The following is a 16,494-nucleotide window of genomic DNA, read 5'->3' as shown; positions in this document are numbered from 1 at the left end:
TCCGTCGCCGGTGACGTGGCTGGTGGGGAAGCTCCTCCCGATAGTAGTGCCAGGCTCCTCGGCTCCGGGCTCCTCCATTCACTGGAGATACCTGTGCCAAAAAAATCAATAGATACCTGTTCTAGCAAACCAAGAGCCCGGCGGTTTTTGTCGTTTTGTTTGTTTTAGAAGAGGAAGCAGGTTGAACCAGCTGCTGACTGCTGCCAGCCATGGAGACGTACGGCAACTCGCACAAGAAACAGAAGCTAAGCAACGCTGCCGAGAACTGGGTGAGTTTTCTTTTGCCAAGTTGTGTTAGTTAATTCAACACATCGATTCATCACGCCCGTCCACCTCCACTAACCCGCTACTATTGAGCTAACGGGCTAACTGGTTAGACAGTTAGCCAATTAGCCAATTAGCATGCTTAACATTATACCGCTATACCTGCTAGCTGTACATTCAAAGCCTTGGTTGCTAGCATCGCCATGATTGAAAAGTGGCTAATCAGTTCACCGCTAACACAGTTCATGGAAAGGCATCAACTGTTTGGTTAGCTAGTTAATGAACTTGCAGCCGTGATAACATTACCCTTCATGGTTCCTGCATCAGTTTCAGCTAAATACAGTTTGTAAAAACCTTGTATGCGTTTACCAGCTGCGTGCTTAAATGCCTGTTTGTCTGATGATTAAAAATACACAGTAATGCTAACTAATTGAGCTGCAGTATTTACAGACCTCAAGGATAAAAATATAAAACTTATACGTTGTGGCCCTCCAACATACATCAAACAGCACAAACAAAAACACCAGACAAACATATAGAGCCGAAACAATCAGTCGACAGTTTTGTAAATCGATTAATGATTCAGTCACTTTTCAAGGAATAAGGCCAGCATCCTCAAATGTTAGGATTTGAATCCTTATCACAGTCACAACGTTTTGGGGTTTTGGACTGTTGATCGGATAAAACAAGCAATTTGCCATCACTATGATGAACAATTAAATTAGTCATTTAGTGTGAAAATAATCCCGTGCAATTACCCTGTAACTAAAACATCCACTTTACCTACAAATGATAAATTACATATTTTATAGACTGCATATACTGTACATATCCACCTACCTCATGTAAATAAAGTAACCTTTTACATGCACCCTTACAGAAAGACATATATTTATACATGCGTCTCTACCTATTTGTTTGTACATTATAGTTAAGTGTTTATGTTTACTTATCTTTGTTCAGGTTTGTTGTCCTTGTTTTTAGCTGTATTGCTATTTCTGTGTGTAAACGCATTGGGAGTCAAATCCCTTCTATGTGTACACATACTTAACAGCCAATAAAGCTGTTTCTGATTCTGATTTGAATACATCACGTTGGGCTGTGGTAAATTGTGATCAGTTTAAGTTAAATTAAGCTTAATCTGTTCATGTTAACCTGTTTTTTATGTACTTGTAAAATTGGGCAACAAGTGGTCTGAATTGAGAATAAATCTGTGTCATTTCAGGGAAAGCAACGTGCAACTAATGTCACCTATCAAGCTCATCATGTCAGCCGAAACAAGCGCGGGCAGGTTGTGGGCACAAGAGGAGGGTTCAGGGGATGCACCGTGTGGCTGAGTGGTAGGTTATGACATGTCAGCAGCTTTGATTTACTAAACCAAAGTTCAAGGTGTTCTTTCTGCACCTGTATATCTGTCTCATAGCTGTTTCATAATGCTGTTGTTTTCTTCTGTGCCTAGGTTTGTCCGGTGCAGGCAAGACCACAGTGAGCATGGCTCTGGAGGAGTACCTGGTGTGTCACGGTATCCCCTGCTACACACTGGATGGGGATAACATCCGTCAGGGGCTGAACAAAAACCTCGGCTTCAGCCCAGAGGACCGTGAAGAGAACATCAGACGCATTGCTGAGGTGGCCCGGCTTTTTGCTGATGCTGGTCTGGTCTGCATCGCCAGCTTCATCTCTCCCTACAGCAGGGTGAGTGACTTTCCAAAGAAAGCATCAGCAGTTAAATGAGAAGGGGATAAATGTGTCTGGAGCTCACTGACACAATTTGTCTCTCATTCTGTTATACAATCTTTATTGAACAATATTCAGATACATTCGGGCCCCTCTGTGATAGCTTTGTCCTAGGCCAGAAGGAAACTAGCACTAACAGGCTAGTGCTTTACAGAATTGTAAATTTAACATCTATTTTTGGATTACTTCTACATCTTGGGTTGATAATGATGACGTTACTCATCATGTCACCATGTCATGTCATCATTATCCTGCTGAAGTTGAGGATGCCTGTTCCAACAATAGATTTGGAAGTTTTGATGTAGCATGATAAAGTAGAGCTTTTGGAGATTTTAAACCTGCCGGGCTCACCATTTTGAGTTAGCATTTAAAAAAGTGAATTTATCAATGTTAATTTTGAATAAAGCAAATAAACCCGACTACAAGTTCTGTATGATACCATTTGCAGTTATTTTTTTTCTAATATACTATGAAGGACTCATGATTAGCGTATGTGTGTTTTGTCTTTATTTTTATTTTTATAGTCGGTTATTGGAGGCCAATTCTGACCTGTAGGACCTAATAGGACCTAATTTACTGTACACTGCGGTGAAAATATTAGTTTGGTAAAAAACAAACCCCAATGAGCCTTAATAACATGCTATCTTTCCCTAACTCCTTGGCTAAATCATGTGTGTGTGTGCCTCGTTGTCTGTCAGGATCGCCTCAATGCCAGGAAGATCCATGAGGCTGCCGGGCTGCCTTTCTTTGAGGTGTTTGTGGACGCTCCACTGGATGTCTGTGAGCAGAGGGACGTGAAGGGGCTTTACAAGAGAGCCAGAGCAGGGGAGATAAGAGGTAGCGTATGGTTTAATACTGTTCATGAGCAGTGCATCAGTAGATCCTAGGCCTGGATCCTTGATATACAGTGACATCTGTTCCATAATATTCTGTACCTTTTGACTTTAAAGAGACTCCGTCAAAAACTTTGTTTCGAGAGTGATCTCTAGCTCAGTAGACACATGTACAATGCATTTACAGTTTCATCAGTGTGACTTCTGGTGTTGTATATCGCATGTAATTTCCCACACTTTTTGTTTGTACCAATGCTCATCATATCTAATTACACAGAAATGGCATGACAGTGGCAATAAAACCGATGCATCACTGTTAGAGCAAGTGTTTCTTACAACATTGTGGTTGGTTGTGGTGGTGCAATCTCGACCCAACTTCCTGAGTTTTGTGTCATTTCCGTAGAGCAGATTGGCCTTTGTTGGAGTCTCCCTTCTGTCTTACGTAGTTGAGACATTGTTTATTAATGAGACGGAAATCAGTCCTGATCAGTTCTCTGAATCTCTACTCGGATATATTGTAACTTAAATAATTGTTTTCTAATCAATGGCTAATGACTGGCTGCAACTCTTGAGTCATATTGATTCATGAGTATTGATAAGTTATTTAGTGCTGTTGTTTTAATGGTTTTGATAGAATAACAACTTCATGCAGTGTTCATTTCAAATCCATACAATAACTGAAACAAAATTAAGCTTTTCATGTCATTGTATATTTACTATAGACGATAAAGCGCAGATTGTGCATTTAATTCTCTTTATCTTATCAGGTTTCACTGGAATTGACTCGGAGTATGAGAAGCCGGAGGCTCCAGAGCTGGTGCTGAAGACCGACTCCTGCAGTGTGAATGAGTGTATACAACAGCTTATTGACTTGCTTCAGGAGAGGGTGAGGAAGAAATATCCTGCTTTGACACGTTTTAAAGTACTGTATGTGTATGGTGTTTAGAAGCAGCTGCTATTGTCTTTATTGGCTCTGTCCCCTTTAAAGAATATGTGTGTGACCATTACAGAGACAGGGAGAGGCTTGACCTTCATAAACCTGTGCAATCATTCCTTTATTGGCCACTAGGGGGCAGTGAAGCCTCATATTTGAATACATAAATACGAATGTTGATGTCACTGCATACACACTGTATCATGTAAATGAATGTTTCGCAGTAAACCTTTATCAACGTCTTGATTATGCACGATGTTTTGTAAAGATTTATGTATAATAATTAATTTCACATTCTTTTGATTGTGCAGGATATAGTTCCTGTCGATGCATCTTATGAAGTGAAAGAGCTGTACGTTCAGGAGAATAAACTGGACCTGGCTAAGGCTGATGCAGAGACTCTGCCTGCTGTACAGATTGGGAAGGTGCTTCTGCTTTTCTTCTTTTCATTTTGATGAGTAAATAAATGAAAATGCCAAATAACTTTTGATAGCCTTTGCAAATACTGTATATCGATCAGTTATTTATCTGTCCCCTGCTACGTTTACCTATGTCCTTTTCATTTGAACTGCATATATATTGTGTTGTTGGTCATTATGTAACGTACTGTATGTGACTGTGTGCATGATCCTCAGGTGGACATGCAGTGGGTGCAGGTGCTGGCAGAAGGCTGGGCCACTCCTCTGAATGGCTTCATGAGAGAGAGAGAGTATTTGCAGTGTCTTCATTTTGACTGCCTGCTGGATGGTAAGGTGTCAGTTATGTTTTTAAGAAGAAGAAAATGTCAAGATTGCATTGTAAAATTCAGTGTTGCTATACTTGAGAACAGGCACTAGATGGAGATGAGAGCTCACAAAATGGATTACTAAGACATATGGGATGGCTCTCTCGTGACATCAGTACACGTTTCTTACATCCGCACTTAAGATATGTTTACAAATAACTTTCTTGTGCTACCATCACTGTACTGTCTTCCATATATACTAGAAATTTAGCACCAACATGTGCTGGCAGTTAACCTGGGTTTTTTTTTAGCTGACCTCTTAGCCAATAGGTTATTTCAGTGTCTATCATTTGACACTTACGAGCTTCTTTTGTGTTAATTTTGACAGTTGAACCTCAAATGTTAAATTAGATTATTATAAGTACTCCCTGCATGTGTCGCTGCAAACTGCAATGCATATTTAGTACTGTTGGATATGCTGAGAGGCTTAAATGAGGCTTGTGGGCTGGCCTGCTGAAGAAGTGCGCCATTATACAGCAGTGATGTACAACTTGGATAAGTGGCAGAATGACACATCGATGTAATCGGGAATTAAGTTGATTTAGATGCAGAATTTTAAGAATGATGATGTTGTAAATGTCCATTTGCACCCAAGTCTCAGGAATGCCTTGATTTTTTGCCACTTTTTAGAAAACGAATATCACATTGGATGGAGAGTCTCTTGGTGTAATTACAGCAATTTCTCATGTATTGTTTGAAATTCCAAGAAAAAGTCAATTTACTTTTATTGCCCATACGACCACTCAAACCTCAGTTGTGTGTTGTGATGCCAAATATTTCGTTACATACACACATAAAATAAATTAAAAGTTAACATAGCCTGTATTTCATTTTCAGGTTTTGACAGGTATATATTATAACCGCTGTCCTTGCTGAAGGATGAAACCATAAAATTCTTACAACTTGGAACAAAATCACAGATGATTTAAGTTCTTTCCCAGGAAAGATAGCTTGCCTGAGAAACTGAGGTGTCTGGACAGACAAAGGCAAAAATATATATTGATGTGAAAAGTCTTGATTCCACTCTTCCTGTTTGTCCGGAGGGAGAGGGACACGGAGGAAGAGGCTTCTATATTGATTGACACCACACACCACCATTTGTCCATTTGACAGTGAAAGGATTGATCGCCAACAATATAACACTAAAACTGCTCGGGAAGCAGAAAACTGCATGTTTGACTAATCAAATTCTGTGCAAAAATAAGCAGAGACCCAAATTCAAGCTTGTGTGTGTGTCTCGCTCGGACATTTGGCAGAGTTGAGTGAGTGTGTCTTATTGAAACCAGCTGTGAGCTCTATGCTGTGACAGAAGGGACGAGAAGAGGGTCCAGGGGGAGGGTTGGGGCAGCAACAGTCAGCGTCCTCTCCTGTTTCCACTTTTGATCTGATTTGATTTGATCTGATCTGATGTGATGTGATGTGAAAAGCGTGCCGGTCCAAACGTTTTCATCAACCTGGACGGCAAAATGAAGCCGCCAACACAACGCTGTCACTACACAGCTCAAATCATAAAATGAGAAAGGTCCAGCTTAGCTTAAGAGGGGATTTTTCTCCACTAGCTTCTTAAATTGCAGCCTTGACGACTCACTGTAGCCTGTGGTTTTGCTGTATATTCCACATTTAGCCTGAAGGGGTACAGAATGGAAACTTAATTAGAATGGTTGAGTTGTTTTATTGACACCTAACCTTTGAACATTTTAACCTGCCTTTTGTAGGATGTCTGTTCTCTTTGTCCCGGTGCTTTGCATTGGGAACCTATACATTGTTTTTCTTGGATCGTTATCTGATATTAAAGGTGCCATGTGGAGTTTTCTTGTAAACAAACAGTTCTGTTTACATTCAGTGTTTCCCCTTAAAACACATGGTGTCACATCCTTGAGGTCTAACAATGTGTTGAATGCATTTCCTTCCTCATTAAACATTTGCAAAGTTGATTTTTAAATCTTAATTTGTTCAGCGTTTACATTCATGTTTAATCGCTTGCAGTTGTCTTCCTCACTGCTTCTTCTCTTCTCGGTGTGTTACCGCCACCAACTACGAATTGGTGGAATAGCTTGACAATGGTAGCAGGACTGTGTATCGCGTTGCCTGCTAGCTCGTGCGCGAGCATGATACAAACAAAAAATGGGGCGCACCCGCAAAAAAACATTGCTCCATAGTGCTACTAGTGGTCATAAACTCCACAGGGTGCCTTAATGTAGCTTGAAGTGGAGGATTGTGCTGTTTGCATACTCTGTGGAATCCAAGGCCAATTAGGATGTTGACTCACTGGATAATACAATGATGAGTGGCACACTTCCATGTTATTTAGAGCAAAAAGGCAGACATTCTCTGGATTTAGCTTCTTAAATGTGAGGATTTTATGTTTTTTTTGGCATACTTATGGTGAATGGTAAATAGATTGCATTCATATAGACTGATATTCCTGAACTACACTTGATAGTAAATAAAGTCATTGTTATAGTAAACTGATTATCTTTGCGTTTTGGACTGTTGGTCAGACAAAACAGGGAATTTAAACATGTCGCCTTGGGAAATAATAAAAGGCTTTTTTTCACTATTTACTGACATTTTTAGACAAAACAAGTGAATTGATTATTCAAGCAAATGACCATCTAATTACTCAGTAATGAAAATAATTAATTAATTAATTAATTGCAGCCCTAATGTATTTTCTTTCTGCATTAAATATGCCTTTTCCCCTCATGAAAATGTTCTTGGTTCTTTATTGTCCTAGGTGGCGTCATCAATCTGTCGGTGCCTGTGGTACTTCCGGTGTCCACTGCAGATAAAGAGCGTTTAGATGGCGTGACAGCTATAGCCTTGGTCTACGAGGGCAGGCGAGTGGCCATCCTTCGCAACCCCGAGTTTTATGAACACCGCAAAGAGGAGCGATGTGCTCGCCAGTGGGGCACCACCTGCAAGGACCATCCCTACATCAAGGTAAATCTCTTGAGATGATACGTTCAGGGTCGCAGTTTTCATTCTCTGAAAACTGAATTTACATTATGGGCTAATATGTTGGAAATGCTACAAACCCAAAAGCTCAACTTTGGGGAAAGTACTGAGCGGCATTGCAGAGCTGCAGACGGTCCGTCTCAGTGTGCTATGTGATAAACACTCTGCGTGTGAAAGCAAACTGCCTCCCTGGATTCGGCACTGATAGAACACAGATCCGAGCTGGCCTTTTCACTTTGCTTATGGAAAGACTGAATAGGTGGAGGAGCAGAGCTTTTCTCACAGTCTGTCAGGATGCCCAGTGTAATCACTTGATCTTTTTGGTCCACCCTCATTTTGCAGGTGTTATATTTGGATGCTGAGTCTCTCGCACAGCTTCCACCAAATGCGTTTGAGATTGTGCTGCACAGCTTAACAGACTGTGGAATCCCTGCCAGCTTCCACCTTTCCGCTCACCCAACCCCTCTCCAAATATACCCGGGAATTGTTTCCATCTGTCTCCTATTGACTGTTCTGGGGCTCAGGTAGACTCGGTGGCGAGATAACGTCCTGAAATGATCCTGCGGAAAAAAGTGACATTGACTTGTAGCTGGAAAAGAACGGAACTGTCTGGTGTTGCACACAAAGATAGCTGTCAGATTGCCTTTTTATAAATCCATCTGCGTGGACTGGGAGTGCAAGGTTACTTTTAAAAGTTGCTTGTCCGGCTAATTTTAGATCCCATTGTTTTCAGGATTACTGCAGTTGGTTGGCCACTTGTATATTGGCAAAGGTGCAAGACAAAATTTATAGTAACCTACGTGGTATTTGGTGATTTCACTCCCTGGGCTCAGACTTACTATAAACCTCATTGGCTCATTTTAAAGCTCTATGCTGCTAAAAATTCTGGATGGAGATTAACTTGAACACGAAGACCACAGCTGTCTCAATATTTCAGCACAGTTGGTAGTCATTTTTAATCTTAACAGATACCTTTTTTGCCTGGCCTTGTTCATGGTTAAATCTGGTTCGGTAATGTGTTTTAGGATGCAAGAGGCTGCCAGTTTCATAAATTGGTACCATGACTCTCCTGTGTCAACACCTGGTGCCGCTGAGTACTCCGTATTTCCACTGTCATTCTTTATCCACTCTAACCTGTCACAGCCAAACATGTGTGTTCAGCTTGCTGTGATTAAGGTGTCACTCATTAAAGAGTGTGTGTATGTATACACAAGTGTATGTTTAAGTCCCTGCGCCGGAGCCAGTCTGTCAACACACCTCTGTGCTGGTAGCTACAACTTTTTTATCCTGTCCCTTTCCAACCAGAAACGACCGTCTCCATATTACATGTAGCTAATCCACTTTTTCCTGTTTACCTGTCCGTCAGTCAGACAGGAGCCCCCTTTGTCGGAAACTATGGTGTAGTGGCTGTTTATTTGGCTAGGGCCCTTTTCACATATGAAGACCTGGGGCACTTAAAATGGTTAAACAGAGCGCATGTGTTATTATTATATATTATATTTTCCATTCATTTATGTTCGGAAAATAAATTGTGACTTGTCTACGCTGTCCAAAGAATAAGAGTGTTAAGCATCTTTCATGACTCTGCTCAGGCCAGCAGTGGAAAACAAATTGCAACATGACCCTGAAAACGTCTTACGACGGAGCCAAGTTGTTATTGATCACATCACGGAGACGCCTCTACTGCTGACAACTTTCTGATTTTTATGTATAGTTTGCCAGATCAAACTGAAATCAGTATGTTTGTAAAGTGTGGATATCAAAGAGGTTTATTGTAATTTTTCACATGATAAATTACATGACATTACATGTATTTTTTTTTTTATCAACTTCCAAAATCGGCTTTTCGCAACGCCTACATGACATCAGGTGTCATTTGTGGCCTTTGTGTTGAGCTGTGCTACTTTTATTACAGAGCCTGTTGAGAATTGTCACTTTGTATCACATTAACATCGCACAGACCAGTGTTTTCAGTAATTCTAGCTACGGTCTCATAAATGCCACAAGAGGCAGGCGAAAGATATTGCCTGAAACAATAGCAGCCTTAGCTTGGATCCTGAGCACTTCTCTGACATTGTTGGATTAATTTCTTGAGGGGAAAATTTCTCTCCAATGTGGTCATGAGCTCATCACCGGGTTTTATTGTGGAATACAATCTGATTTTGTCCCTGCTCTGTTATTGAAATGAAGGTAGTAGATGTGGGAGAAGAGTGGACATGCCAGAGTTTTATTGACTGTTTAACGACACATAGAGTCTATGATTTATGCTGGTTTGTCCCTGTTGCAACTGGGTAATAATTCGAGAGTTTTATTAGAATTCATGCTGGCCTGGTTCCAGCATCTTGAAGTTTTTATGGACCACAGTGTCTTAAGTCTGGATTATGTTTGAGTTGTGTTCCCTGTCATGATCAGTGTGCCTCCTATTTCAGATGGTGATGGAAAGTGGGGACTGGCTGGTCGGGGGAGACCTGCAGGTTCTGGACAGGATCTGCTGGAACGACGGTCTCGATCAGTACAGACTGACGCCCACTGAGCTCAAACAGAAGTTTAAAGAAATGAATGCAGGTACGGGCCACGTTCTGTTGGTCTTTGTTTATTTTCTGTCAGAATTACATTAAAACAGCGATGAGATCTTGAACCAAGGGCTTTTAGAGAGACTGTAGTGTCACAATATTTAGAAACTGCTACCCTTTTTTTTGTCTTTAAAAAGGAGAGGACACACTGGATAGTCCACTTACTTCACTACTTTGTTATTTGTTAAGTCTTTGGGAAGGAAGTAAGGGAGACAGAGTAGGGAAGTCATGGGAGAGAAAGCTCTGGTGTGATTCAGTCTCCCTCACTGTATGTGGTTTCAGTGGTGGGGCACTTAGCAGCTTGATTATCTCTGGGTACATTGTGGCCTTTTGTTTGTTTTGAACAGATGTGTTCAGATGTGTTAACAAACCCCTCTCATCAACCTCCTTTCTCTCTATTTAGATGCTGTATTTGCCTTCCAGCTCCGCAACCCAGTCCACAACGGCCATGCCCTTCTGATGCAGGACACCCACAAGCGCCTCATCGAGCGAGGCTACCGCAGGCCCGTTCTGCTGCTCCACCCACTGGGAGGTTGGACCAAGGACGATGATGTGCCGCTGCCCTGGCGAATGAAGCAGCACGCTGCTGTGCTGGAGGAGGGCGTCCTGAATCCAGACACCACCATCGTGGCTATCTTTCCTTCACCCATGATGTATGCCGGGCCAACTGAGGTAATGATTATCAAAAATGTTGTATTTGCAGTTACATGCTTTCGAGGTTTTTTCTTTTTTTTTTTTAAGACAGGCATAATGTTTTCCTTTAACAAAAAATTTGACTGCGGCACTGAGTCATGACAACAGACACAGGGAGGAGGACTGTTATATACTTGCTGTCTGCACATTTTTGAGAGTGAAAAACATCAGGAAAGGGGATTTACAATTGTCTTGATGCGCTGTGGTTAGTGTTACCATGCCATACACAAACCTCTTCATGTGACTGAGCATGGCTGTGTAGCGGGGAATCTTTTAATCATTCACTTATGAGGATGGGGAAAACTACGGTGCAATTATTGAGAGCATATTGGAGGCTGGTGGATGTGCAGTGAATTTATTCAGTTGTAATTCTGAATGGGAGGCTTTGAGAGCCAGACTCCAGCCTCAATATCTTTGTTCTGAACTTGCTTACCCATTAATACCAACATACCCTTGGTCTGCCTGCCACTTGAATATTAAAACTACCTCTCTAGTGTTGCCAGAATGTTCTTTAGCAGCAACACACTCGTTTTGTAACCCTAATCTGAAAATTGTAGATCAAAAAATACACAACATACATGGGCAAGAAGGTAATGGCACTAGTATTTATAACTGTCAAGGAGTAATGTGGAGATTTAGCAGTTATTCATAATGAGACAGAAAAAGACCCTCAGTGCTTAGGGTGAATGCAAATTCCTGAGGGTAATAGGTGTTGGAGCTGGCTGGCTGAACTCATGTGGAGGACCGTGTGAGATATTGTAGCACCCACAGCCAGGTGGCCACAGAAAGCAGGTTCCAAACACTCCTAAAGGTGAACACAATTGGGACCAAAAATTATATTAACAATAACAATCATTATTGTACAACAATAAAATGCTGTTCTATAATTCTAATATCAGCTACAGCAAAAAGGACAGGTTGATCATCCAACACTTCCATATTGGACCAACAGAGCAGCATGATTCCCCAGCACCCAGCATAAAGGGCTCACAGTCTGTACACCAACTACATACTCTTAATAGTAATTTAATTTCAATAAAATATGTTGTAGATGTGGGGTAAAATTTAATTTCTCTTCGTAGCCTTACAAAAGAAAATGCTAATTTAAATTCCATACGAGTTGGAACTTTTCCAAAAGTGTCTTTTCAATGTTTCTCCAGTATCTACAGCCCTTTCTCTTTTCCTCGTCCACAGGTTCAGTGGCATTGCAGAGCTCGAATGGTGGCTGGAGCCAACTTCTACATCGTGGGCCGTGACCCTGCAGGCATGCCCCATCCTGACACAGGAAAGGACCTGTACGAGCCCACTCATGGGGCCAAGGTCCTCACCATGGCTCCAGGCCTCATCACCCTGGAGATTGTACCCTTTAAGGTCGCTGCTTACAACAAGGTCAAAAGAGCGATGGACTTTTATGACCCCAAAAAGTGAGTACTTGTTTATGTTATAATTACATTTTTTAAAGACCCTTTCTTAGTATTTAATTCGATGAGGGTTGTGGGATACAGAAATAGTTTTTGCCGAAAGCAGCAGTGCTCACTCACACTAAATTAAATATCTAATTTGTAGATTTAGTCCAGAGTAATACCTCTCATTTAGGCCAATTAGAACCAGCAGCCTAAACAGAAATTACATTCTCTAAATGAATTACTCATTAGGCTTGTCTTGTTTAAAAAAGAAAAAAAAAAATCCTTTCATCCATTTTATGTCCTTCCTCTCTTCTATCTACTTTAAAATGCCAAGCCAAGGAAAACAGTTTTGTTTTTCTTTCATATACAGTTAAAGGTTTTGTGGATTAGTATGAGCTTTGTTGTTGCTCAAAAATTACAGAGACCTGCCATTAATTAAAGACTGTATATGGACACTGCACATGATGACAAAAACAAAAATCATGCCGTCTCACTGCCTCTCGTCCGGGTTTGCTGCAGCCTCCACCATCAGGTTATGCAACTTTAGCTGTGTTTGGCCCGGAATGTTAAAACAAAGTATGGCCAGACTAATCAGAAGATTTGCTTTGTTTTCCATGATGCATATTTATGATGTTGAGTCCAAAAAAAACCTAATTGTTGATCGGGAACATCTAGAACATTTAGTGCTGCTAAAAATAATCTGTTTTAAAATATGACCAACCATTTGTTTAGTTTTCCATGACTTTGAAATTTTGACATGACCAGGTAAGAAAACAAAAGTTTGAAACACTTTAACCGGTTTGTGAGAGAAAAATAAAACGGTGTGATTCAATAAATACAGTGTGGTATACTCATTAAGACTAGTGTGAAAAATAAGAATAAAGAAATCCAGAAAAAAAGAAATATAACATATCAGACAAAAAAATACAAATATAGGCAAAGATTTAAAATGTACATGTAGACAAACTATACAATTCAATGTTATATAGGCTTGAGTGCAAATAAAAAGTATATGCAAGTATATAGTATGCTTTGTAGTTGTAGTACTAGTAGTAGTTATTTTTAACAGAATCTCATTGACCCAATGAGAGCAAATGCAAGGTGGTAACTGGATTTCCAAAGTCTGCACTCGTCACTCAGTTAGATTTACAGCATTCCTTTCTCTCATGCACGCTGACAGCACCTTGCCAAATTTCAGGAGGAATATGGACGCTTATCCTAATCACCATCAAAACCCCTCCGTCTTTCTCTAAAGTGTAATGGCTCAGATCACAGCAAGCTGTTTCTAATTTGACACTGTATAAAAATGTTCTCGGAAGAATTTGCCTGGAGCTCTTTTACCTCACGCCATGTGAGCTGCTGGGTCTTAACATGATGGGCTCTGTCATGTAGCAGTTAGACATTTTACTTCATGAACAGCAGGACTTTGACCCTCTCTTAATGTAAGCTCGGTGGAGGCGAGTGGAAATATCTGCTAACAAGATGTCTGAAACTCTCTTGATTATCTCCGACAGTAATTTATAGACAAACGTAGTGAAGATGGGATGAACTTGCCACGTGCCAGTTCTCCGCTCAGCACCGGTCTGAGATGAAGACTGTCCTTGGCTGCTCGCTTTCAAACAAAGTTGTTCATATCTTTTCTTAACAAGGAGAACAGAATGTGCAGTGAGAAGCCACCTGTCCTAGAGCGAGGACGGCGTAGACATCAGAATGTTTTAAAGTGAATGGCAGATACCCAATGCTAATTGACTCGGATAGGTGTAGGTAGAGATATGTGAAACTGGCCACTTGATTGCAAAGCAGCAGGCAGTTATCGTTGGCTCGTATTTCCTGTGCCGTTGAGCACATTCTGATTGTTTGAAATATGTCTGTTACTCAAAACTCTCTCTCTCTCTCTCTCTTTTTTTTTTAAATTGCAGCCATCAAGATTATGATTTCATCTCAGGCACTCGTATGCGGAAGATGGCTCGCGAGGGAGAGAATCCTCCTGACGGCTTCATGGCGCCGAAGGCTTGGGCTGTGCTGAAAGAGTACTATAAGTCACTGGAGAAGGCCTAAAGGTTGAGTCTCAGATGAAAAAACATGGAATCACTTTGGTTTTTAATGATGTTTGAAAATGACGAATGAGGGGACCACTCATCTACTGTCAAAAACCACGCTCTGGCTTCTGTCTGTCACTTGTACACTCAACTGTCAGTCGTTTTTAGTCTTATCATATTTAGGTTTTAACCGTACGTACTTAATTTAACTAAACTTACTCTGTAAAATATAGTAGGAGAGGTCGGTATACCAATGAATTGAGTTGATGTTTTTGTTTCTCACTAACTTTATAACTGTATTATCAAAAATACTGTGTAAGAATTTAAAGAACAAGACTTGTAATGACCTGTATGGAAAGTACTGTTGACCAGTACTTAAATAGGCATGAATGAATTATGAGCATTCTTGATGTTCAAATTGAAAAAGTTACTGCACCTGCTAGAGTTCACGCGACTCACTACTGAGACCCAAACAAGTTGCTTTGTACTGTATGTTTGCAAGCAGCAGTGGGAATTGCTCTGAATTTGGTGTACACAAGTATTTGATGTGAAAGTTGAGTGCCTTGGTCTTCAGAAAGTGAATTCACATTATGTTTTGTTTTGAATTAGGATACACACACACACACACACACACACGCACACACACACACACACACACGCACGCACACGCTTCTTGTCCCACTTGTCTTAATGTCACACTGAAACAGTCCAGAGGTTGAAGAAATGGTCTACAAAACAGATGAGCATTAAAGATGTTTTTTATTGGAATATGCAACCTTAACCTTCGTAAACTCCTGGGAAAAACTTTTAACATTTTGTTTCGCCATATTTAGTGTATTTATTCTTTCCTAACATTGCAATGTTTTCTCTTTTTAACAGAGTTGTGCATGTAGTTTTGGTGTTTAACTCTCAACAGTCTTTATTTTGTTATGTTTTCATCGTTTGTATTTTACCCCCCCTCATGGGTTGCTAATATTTTCCATGTGGTAATTCATTTTTAGGAGTTGGCATGTATGAACAGATGGTTGATGGTTACCAGCAAGGGATCAGATTTGTAATCTTCCTTGTCCAATAAACCATTTTTAGCAAAAAGAACAATTTGTTTACTTTTCCCTTCTGTAATCTTCAGGGTTGTTACACACAGTGCACGGTATGTGTTTTTTTTTTTTTTTCTTTTCTTTTGCAGCACACCAAAGAGATTTAAATGTATAACATATTCTCAACTTAATTTTAAATGACTGCACTGAATTTCATGTATTGTAAAAACTAACTTCCATTGATGAGATGTCATGAACCTTTAGCTGCCTGTGACAACTCAATAGCTCTAAATCTCTTCATGTCTGTGACTAACCTGTTTCAAGTGCATTTTGTCATCTACATGAACAGTGCACTCTTCAAAATCTTAATTTCTACAATTACGCCGACCCTGCCTGTTGGAACTTTTGTGACCTCCCAGTCGGTCAATCAGCTGTATATTGAATGAGACAGACCCTCTGGTGACCCTAATCAGACTCAGACACACTCACACGCTGTATACAAAGAGCTGCAGCTGGCTACCAGATGCAGCGGTGCAGTGAAAGTGGAACATACAGGGTTAAACCCAGACCGAGAAGAGTGGCTCTGTCAGAAATACCCTGGGTACTTCATTTAATCCAACTCCAAGATGTAATGAAGAGACCAGCCAGCAGCAATTTTTTCTACCTTTCGCCAGATCTTGTTCAATCTCAAACGGTAATCAAGCTGGGTCCTCAGCGCAACTTCAAAAGAAGAGCTCTTTTTTCACACAGAAAATGATCAAATGATTTGAGAGGTTGCCTTATGATTTTTGTTGTTCTTTTAACTGTCTGGTGGAGATCAGTGCTCTCTGGGTAATGCAGGTGTCTGTTACTATGTGTATCCTTAACCTCTTGATGTTATCTTAGCTCCACAGTGCGTTTTGGTTCTGGGTCCTTTTTCAGCTTGTTTGCCCCATAATCAGATTTTGCTTTGAAACTTTTCATCCCTCTGAGGCTGGTGTTATAGTGTGGCACCCTGCCAGAGAAAAAGGTTGAAGGTGCCAGAAGAGTTTGTAATGTTCAGACTGCTGTTTACACGACGCATGCCTTCAGTCACCTCATTGATGAGGATTTTTGTTGGATCCTGAGCTTAATGCCAGACTTTATAGTCTGCAACTAGAGTGTATGAAAGAAGTTGACTGTTACTTAGTTATGCAGATGTTATTGGTAGGGATATATATATATATATATATAAGATGGTTTATAAATAAACAGTAT

General features: G+C 40.5%; 1 protein-coding gene across 1 annotated transcript; it reads left to right on the top strand.

The window, feature by feature from the left end:
• The first annotated feature begins 105 nt into the window (after positions 1-105).
• Positions 106-15,319, top strand: papss1 (3'-phosphoadenosine 5'-phosphosulfate synthase 1). Its single transcript, XM_070915862.1, has 12 exons — positions 106-269; positions 1,490-1,604; positions 1,724-1,959; positions 2,700-2,838; positions 3,602-3,720; positions 4,080-4,193; positions 4,404-4,515; positions 7,290-7,495; positions 9,940-10,075; positions 10,487-10,755; positions 11,971-12,200; positions 14,102-15,319. Exons 1-12 carry the CDS (start codon positions 210-212, stop codon positions 14,238-14,240), a joined length of 1,875 nt encoding a protein of 624 aa, XP_070771963.1. The 5' UTR covers positions 106-209; the 3' UTR covers positions 14,241-15,319.
• Positions 15,320-16,494: the final 1,175 nt, after the last annotated feature.

Source organism: Enoplosus armatus, chromosome 2, assembly GCF_043641665.1.
Source record: "Enoplosus armatus isolate fEnoArm2 chromosome 2, fEnoArm2.hap1, whole genome shotgun sequence".
Classification (NCBI taxonomy): Eukaryota; Metazoa; Chordata; class Actinopteri; order Centrarchiformes; family Enoplosidae; genus Enoplosus; species Enoplosus armatus.
This window is presented reverse-complemented; position numbering and strand designations above follow the sequence as displayed.

What these genes read in the sequence shown, in the direction of transcription:
- papss1 (XM_070915862.1), top strand. Translation starts at nt 210, where the DNA reads ATGGAGACGTACGGCAACTCGCACAAGAAACAGAAGCTAAGCAACGCT. An exon ending in CTGCTGTACAGATTGGGAAG is followed by an intron (nt 4,194 to 4,403) that starts GTGCTTCTGCTT and finishes CATGATCCTCAG; the next exon opens with GTGGACATGCAGTGGGTGCA. An exon ending in TGTATGCCGGGCCAACTGAG is followed by an intron (nt 10,756 to 11,970) that starts GTAATGATTATC and finishes CCTCGTCCACAG; the next exon opens with GTTCAGTGGCATTGCAGAGC.